This window comes from Myripristis murdjan, chromosome 1 (assembly GCF_902150065.1).
Source record: "Myripristis murdjan chromosome 1, fMyrMur1.1, whole genome shotgun sequence".
In the NCBI taxonomy this organism is placed as follows: Eukaryota; Metazoa; Chordata; class Actinopteri; order Holocentriformes; family Holocentridae; genus Myripristis; species Myripristis murdjan.
Window position 1 is genome coordinate 27578906 of NC_043980.1, and position 7970 is coordinate 27586875.

At 41.0% G+C, this 7970-nt stretch overlaps 1 protein-coding gene across 1 annotated transcript; it reads right to left on the reverse strand.

Annotated features, from left to right (window-relative positions):
* Positions 1–217: 217 nt before the first annotated feature.
* Positions 218–7970, reverse strand: plrg1 (pleiotropic regulator 1). Its single transcript, XM_030063175.1, has 15 exons — positions 7801–7970; positions 7431–7537; positions 6412–6548; positions 6156–6206; positions 5955–6048; positions 4454–4538; positions 4218–4316; positions 3977–4069; positions 3256–3405; positions 2976–3077; positions 2264–2366; positions 2011–2119; positions 1692–1831; positions 1330–1523; positions 218–860 (listed from the first exon to the last, which is right to left on the reverse strand). Exons 1-15 carry the CDS (start codon positions 7807–7809, stop codon positions 801–803), a joined length of 1533 nt encoding a protein of 510 aa, XP_029919035.1. The 5' UTR covers positions 7810–7970; the 3' UTR covers positions 218–800.

The window sequence follows — 7970 nt, forward strand, 5'->3', positions numbered from 1 at the left end:
ATATAATTGAAACCATGACTTGGTTCAACAGGTGAGCAGCATTTGCATCCAGATATTGACACCAGGAATACAGTAGAGCTGCAGGAAACACCCGGGGGAGACGGATACTGGGAAGAAATTAAGGGTAAAGGCTATAAATACTACCGGAACACTGTCACCAACAGATACCTTGGTAAGTATTGCATTTCATTTTTAATACTAAAAAAAAAACCAGGAAGGATGTGAAAAAAATGCTCTCTTTATTAATGTAGCAATATAAACATCACATTGTAAGCCAGAGAAAGGGACATTTTGATTCCCTATATGTACACTTGGCGAGTCTGTTGGGTCACTACAAAACAAATCATTTCAGGGCATGGCATTACAAACAGAGAGGACATACTGTTTTTCCTGTTGCAGGCTTTGACCCCAGCGGGGACCACGTGTACTCGACAGCCAGGCCCTCTGAGGCTGAGGAGTGGCTGCTGTTGGTGGACCAGATGGACCAGAGCAATCACAGAGCCGTCATCATTAAGAACAAACATTCTGGGAGGTTCCTGGCAGTCCAAGACAGCAGCTTTATTGGACTGACATCATACAATGAAGAATGCAAATGGTTTTTAGAATAGAGGAACACTGGATGAACTTTTTCTTCTACCCAGCAGGTGGCGGTGACTATCAAAGTAGTATTTGTTATGGAAGTGTTTGTCTTACGAGTAAGCATTGCCCTGCGAAACTTATGGGTACATCTACAGCAACATTTTTCAAAATGGTTTCTGCGACAGTATGAATGAAATGAATGAAACAAAACAAAAAAATCTTTAGAATCTTTTCCTCTTAAGGATCTCTGGTTTCCAGTTGACTGGGTGGCTTTCTTCTGTCTGCAAGAGAGAAAAAAGGGTTAACATTAAGGGTGTAAATGACAAGTTTCATCACAATATGCTATTATGATTTTTCTGCACAACAATATATTTGCTGATGTGACAAAATCTGCTGTGATATGGTTTCGATTTATCTCATAATGGCATTGTTTGCAGATCGCATGTGTATCTTAAAAACGATATGAACCAATGTTTTGACTTTGCATTGGTGATACTGGATCGTTGATCATGTAATCAATACATGGATCCAGACTGATGATAATTTCACCCTTAGCTAACATATGATACATTTGTTGACTGCATATTTCTTTCTACTGACTTTCACAACAGTTTGCTGAAATGTGAATTGGTCCATATTTATGAAGGTGCAGTATGCACCATTCTTTAACATGATCACCTCTTTGAATGTCTGACTTTTCAAGCAGTTGTACAACTGAATGTAAAAGTTAAATACAATGATGTATCTTACAGCTGTGTCATCCTCCTTGTATACTTTGATGGTCTTGTCGGCCTCAGCGGTGATCAGTCTGCTCTCTGAGTGGTCGAACACACAGGCAAAGATCCCCGATTCGCTGTCCAGGGATCCAGGCTGCACAGCGGCGTGAATCCGCTGGAAGTTGTAGCCTGTTCTCCAATCCCACATGTGGATGGTTCCATTGTCAGCTGCAGAGAGAAGATAAATTGTGTTTGATGAGTCATCTAAAAGCTTGGGGTGTTACTGATCTCGAGTCCACTTTTTCCCCCAAAAAAAAAAAAAAGGTCCATTACGCAAAAATGGTCAAGCATAATATCACTAAAGAAAAAGGTGACCATGTGGCCGATTATTAATACCTCCGGACACCAACACGCCATCAGAGTTGACAGCTAGAGTGTTGATAATGGCGTTGTGACCAGACAGATTCTGGATGAAGTTGCCATCTGGGAACATCCACTGTTTGATGTTGTCAGCAGAGCCCGAGGCAAATGTGTATCTGTAAACCACAGAAGAAGAGTACTGGGGTGTTACTGATACTTTAACCTTATAATATATATTTTTTAATCATAACTGTTACTCACAAATAATGTAACCAATTATTATCCTGTGGGGTTATGTCATACTGATAAACATTACAACAGACACTGGTTTATTACACAGTTTGAGCTTGCTTACTGTCTGGGGTGTAACACCAGCGCTCGGACAGACTTCTTATGGTTGGTGAGAGTGGCTCTGGTCTTCCCAGCGATCAGATCCCACAGCCTGATGGTTGAGTCGTGGCTGCCTGCAAGAGAACAACACTTGGACTATTTGCAACTAGATGGTAAAAAGCTAGCTAGCCGGCCACAAACTAAGAGGAAACACTGAGAGATCCAACACAATGACACATGATCCACAAACTGGGATGAGGTCTGAAAACTGTATTTACCAGTAATGATTTGTGGCTCTGCTGCCTGGCATCTTACTGTGGCCACTGTGTTGGTGTGGCCAGACAGGGTGTGCACATTGGCTTTTGTCCTAATGTCCCACACCTGCAACCAGGAAGGAAATCAAAGAACAACAGATCTTAAAGGTCTATTAACTTACTTGAAGATACCATACTCAAGATACAATATGGGATTAATTAAACACTCCCATGAGCAGTCGTCTCGTTGAAAGATTGTCTGTTACTACAAATATACCTGAATCTCTATGACTTGAATATTTAAAGTGTGTTCACAACGAGCATGACTGGAAGACTTTAGCTGAAACTCTTCAGTCCTTATTTCTTTAGATTTGTGCGACACTGGTTAGGTAAAACCAGTGTCGTTTGAATTTGGGTGCACAGAAAATTACAACACAGGACCAGTGGGCTATGAGCAGCGATTAGCAGGTACCCCTCTACCACTAAACCAAGTTTCAGACTTGGTGGTAGAGAGGAAACAGTGGTGAGAGGGTGGTAGAAAGGTATGGGGTAGTTTAGTCTGAACTGGATCTGAACTCTCGAGTATCCTAATGTAGCTTGACTGGGCTGATAATGAAGTCCGTTTGGAAGCTACATGCCTTGCACTGAAAAGCCACTCAAAAACTTTAAGTGACTTAATTACAACTCTGCCATCATTATATTTGGTTATCAGGTGTACAGAACTAGCAGACCTTACCCTTGCTGTGGCATCTCTGCTGCATGTCACCAGCACATCGATGGAGGGATGAAGGTCCAAGTCATACACAGCACTCAAGTGCCCGTGGTAGTGCCTGATGACCTAATCAACACATGGATATTGTCAAGAGAATACAACACATCACGTTTTAAGAACACAATGAGGAATGTTTTACAGTAATCATATTTTTAAATGACTCCTTAACAGGTCCAAGCTTTTCTTTCTTCTTTTTGCCCTTGCCCTTCAGTCTGGAGTCCACGACTCTGTTATAATGGCTTACCTTGTTGTACTCCAGATCCCAACACTTGACCTGCTTGTCCTCCCCACAGGAGAAGAGGTAGGGGCTGCGGCTGCTGACCGCCACACCACGAACCGTACTGATGTGTCCAGTTAGGGAGAGTTTCAGCTTCCCACTGGCCAGGTCCCAGATCTGCCAGGAGACACAGCTTTCCAGTTATATCATGTCCATTATAGGAAGTCACAGAGGTAGCATCTTCAGAGAGCCACATCAGTGGAAGAAGAGCTGCAGCCACGTAAAGCTGATAAAAATGTGTTCAAGATTGCTGGAGGACGCCTGTGAATATAACTTCCCTGATAACATTAATTCTAAGAGCTGAAGTCATTTTCTTTCTGTATCGGTGACAGGGGTGGGAATCTGCAATATGCAATATACTATAAGATAAACAGCTATGATACATCATGATACCTGCAATTTAAAAAAATACCCTGGAAAAGGCAATGCAATTTTCCAATAAGCAGGAATCAACTGTGATTTTCAGTATTTTAATCTTCTGAACACTTCAAATACCTAAAGGCAGGAAAATGTGTGTCTGTGCAAAACATCGATACTTCAAGTTTATCAATAATGCATCACAAGAGGAAGCATCACAAGATAGTGATAAATCTATATTTTGTCCCATCCCTAAGGGGCGGAAGTAGAAATGTCATTTACTGCCATTAAATTCTCATCTTAGACTTAACCAACTGAAGTCTTCACTCACCTTTATGGTTCTGTCAGCAGAGCCTGTGACAAACCACTGATTCCCTGGCTCCACAGCTATGGACCTCACCCAGCCGAGGTGGCCACTGATGACCTGCGGGATAAAACATTCCTCCATCAAAAATCATCAAACAAACAAACCTGTGACAAATCAACATCAGGCTGTACTGTCAGTGTGATGCATATCTATAGATGAAGATGAAAACAGTACGAATAGTAAGAGAGTAATAAAATGTAGTTACCCGAAACAGTTTCCATGGTGGATGCCACTGGGGTTTAGGCATGGTTGGCGCTTTTCTCATGAGCGCAGAGTTTCTGGTGCCTCCACCTTCCATGAGTGACTAAAGTAAATAAAGGGAGTATCTTATGAATTCTGCATTTCTTCCAGGGATTTTAGAGAAAAGATGAACAAAATGTGAGGTCAGGTGTGTGCTGGGGAAAAAAAAAGAAAAAAAGAAAAAAATCAGCTCCATCCTACCACAGCATTTGGTTGGGATCTCTCTGCTGCTCCTGCATGTCTGTGGATGTCCCCGATGCTGGCAGCAGTGCGGCTGGCGTCCTGCCTGAGAGTAAACAACACTGTCAACAACACTGTGCAGAAATCAGGGTTCAATGGTAACATTTAATCCTAGTCCTGGCCTGAACTGAATTTCACCTGTCCCCAACTGAATGTTTGTTTTAAAAACTCTTACAGACACGATGACACAGGCATTCCACATACATTACTCATTTTCAATCTGTTTGTCATGTTATCAAAAAAGTCCTGGCGTCCGTGTTAAAACTTGGCACCATGCATGCAGCTCTTCCTGGAATAATTTCATTTAACTTTGTCCAAGCCCTCTTTGAAACACATTTCTTTAAAGATAACCAAAACACAAAGAAAAAAGACACTGACTCATACACACAGAAAACAGACACTTTGACTCATACAAAACAAACACATCTGATGAAATGCAGTTTGTCAGCGGTCTTACTAAAGGCAGCTGCAATTACAATGTATGTGAAGTAACTGTTTTCCAAAAAGTAGCACTGATGGCTGAAATAACCTGAAGTTTATATGACAATACATAATACATAAAATTTGCAGGCAGCAACTCTGTACATTATGGTACAGAATACTGTTTATTCTGGTAATGTCATCTGAAAAATATTAAGTAGAAGAAAAGTGTGGAATGGTCTGTTTTTGCCTGTTTTTGGTTTCAAACGTGTGGTTACCTTTTCAAATTACATAAATACATACATACAAACAAACATAAAAACATAAAGTTAACACAGGTGTTCTGTTAGCATTGCAAGCCATGCTGTGTTTTTCTGTATTTCTGTGTCTCATTTTTAGACAGTTTTTACAGCATTTTTTTTCTGTTGGCTTTTATCTGTTCAGAGATAAGAGGGTGTGCTCCTATTACTTCACTTTCACTTCCATCAGGATTTATGTCCCTGCTTGCATAAACAAATGGACATGGGTACTACACATGTGCTTGACCTCTGGCTGTCAACAAAGAACAACCCTCTTTTTGTCAGCCTTGTTTCAGGTTTCATCTGCAAACTGGTGAGACTTTTTTACCGCCCTACTCATGGCAGAAGAGATGATCTATTATACACATGATTGGTTTGATTGGGGTTAATGCGCAACCTTGGTCCACCTCTCTCGGTGTTGGAGTTGTTAGAAGAGAGGAGATGCATTCAAGTGGGTAATTTACTGAGGCAAAACGCTCTCCGCAACAAGTATGAAATTGAAAAGAGAGTAACTTGCCCTCATGGACAACTGATTTATCATTATTGAACCTCGTAGATATGATCAGGAGAAAAAAAAGGGACAAGGCAAGAAACACATGACCTCACTGAAATGACTGAGAAGTGAAAAGCTAAAAACAAAACAAAACAACAAACAAAGAACACCACACTGCAACCTTGAAAACAAAAACAAAAACAAAAAACACATCCAGCCAAATGCTACACAATAAAGGAAAATGGAGTACCTGGCCTGCGAGGGCGGTAAGGCCAGTGCCAGGGACTGCACTCCTCCCTCACTAGGCATCCTGTGCACCTTTGTGTCGGCAGTCAAGGCCACTCCTGTTGAATTAAGAAACAAGTGCATTAACATCAATGTGCTGTATGTAGGTCAGTGAATCGGTCCAAAACAGCCAGATCTATGCAACGTATGTTTATTTAGTCCTCACCAGGTCCAGAGGGGTAGGCGTGTGTCCCAGTGATCAGGTATTCTGGGTCATCTGGTGAAAGACATTAAATTCAGGCACAGTGAGTTGTTTGTACACCTTCAAGAAAACATCACCATTAGGAAAGGCTAGTTTTAAACAATATCCAATAATATCTGCTGTTCCAGTGTTATGATCTTGTTTAAAAGGAAAGCGTGATGCCTGATTATATCTATCAACTCACTGCTGATATAAGACATAACACAGATGGTATGATTACCTGGTAGTGTGTAGCTCTGATGGCCTTGCATGCCAGCGCTGATGTGTGAGACTCTGTCCTTCCCTTCCTTCAGGACTGGCATGTGTAACACCGCACCATAATCTGCTTTCAGTTTTGCAGCCATTTTCACATTGTGACTGCAGATAAAGGACAAGAGCAGGACAGGGATGCACACAGAGATTAGTGAGGTCCAAAATGTGATGTACAAGTAAAGCACAGACTTGGTCGCACACTCAATCTCCAATGCAATGTCAAAACTTTTATTAATAGAGTATAATTAGGAGCTGTTAACCTCACATACACACTCCTACAAACATCAATAAGCGACTGGCTATCAAACATACCCTTGCATTTATCCAAATACCGAACAGGAGCAGTAAACACATCAACATCATTACAATTAAGTAGCTATGAACAGAACCAGAACAGGACCCCAAAAAAAGTTTTTCATTGTCAAATCACATAATCCACACTTGAAGAATTGCTATTATATTATTATTACTATATTAGTATGTGTGAGGTAAGGAATCGGAAACATTAATAGTAAAACTAGCAGAGAAATTAACAGAAAGAGGAAGAAACTAGAATAGGTAAAAATCCAACATGGGTTATTTAATGTACAAACATTAATACACTATTAGGTAAATCTTAGTAAATATTAGACAGGAACCAGTGGTTCAGAGAAAATAAAACTAAGGGAAAGCTTTGGGAGGACAAGACAAAAAGACTAATGGGATTAGACAGTCTAATAAAAAGTTTAAGGTCAAAATCAACATGAAGCTCATTGGGTTCCAAAGAATTAACAAAATGAATTCGAAGCAAATAAATACTTAAAAAGTAATACTTTCTCATGATTCTTGTGTGTACCTCATGTGTGTTTTTAAGCCACTGATATCACGTGATTGCCTAAATAAATATAACTTGAATGCATACCCACGTCACCTGGGCTTGCGCGTACAAGTAACAACAAAACACACACACACGCACGCACGCGCGCGCGCGCAACATGCAGCACTAACCTTTGGTCGTCCAGAGAGACTGGTTTCGCATGGTCAGACACAAACATATCATGGGTCCTTTTGAGGGACCTGAAGACCAGCGTGTGGACCGAGTGTTTCTGGACATCCTAGAGAAAAAAGACAGCTATCTTGAATAAATACATCCTATAAACTACACGACTCATCTCCACTGTTTGTTTATAATGGTCAGAGTTAGCTTATGTTACCGTTACAGCTAGGATATCAACAGGGGAGATGCTATATCGTTAGCTTATCGTGTTCCTGTGAACAGTCGGCCACAACATGGGATTGTTAGCTATGCTAGCTAACGTTAGCGCCTGAGCAGGAGGAAAGAAATACACTTAAAAAAAGACTTGCAACGGTCTCTTACCTCCGCCATTTTGGTCCTGAATATGTGGCTATACCGCTGCGAATATGGAAAGTATTAGTTGCTTATATTTCTATCTTAACTGCAGTCGAGATATATCACAACCCTAAAACCATGGCCACCGCTCAACGACAAGCGAACGCTCCGGAAGTAAACAATGCCGAAGCCGCCGG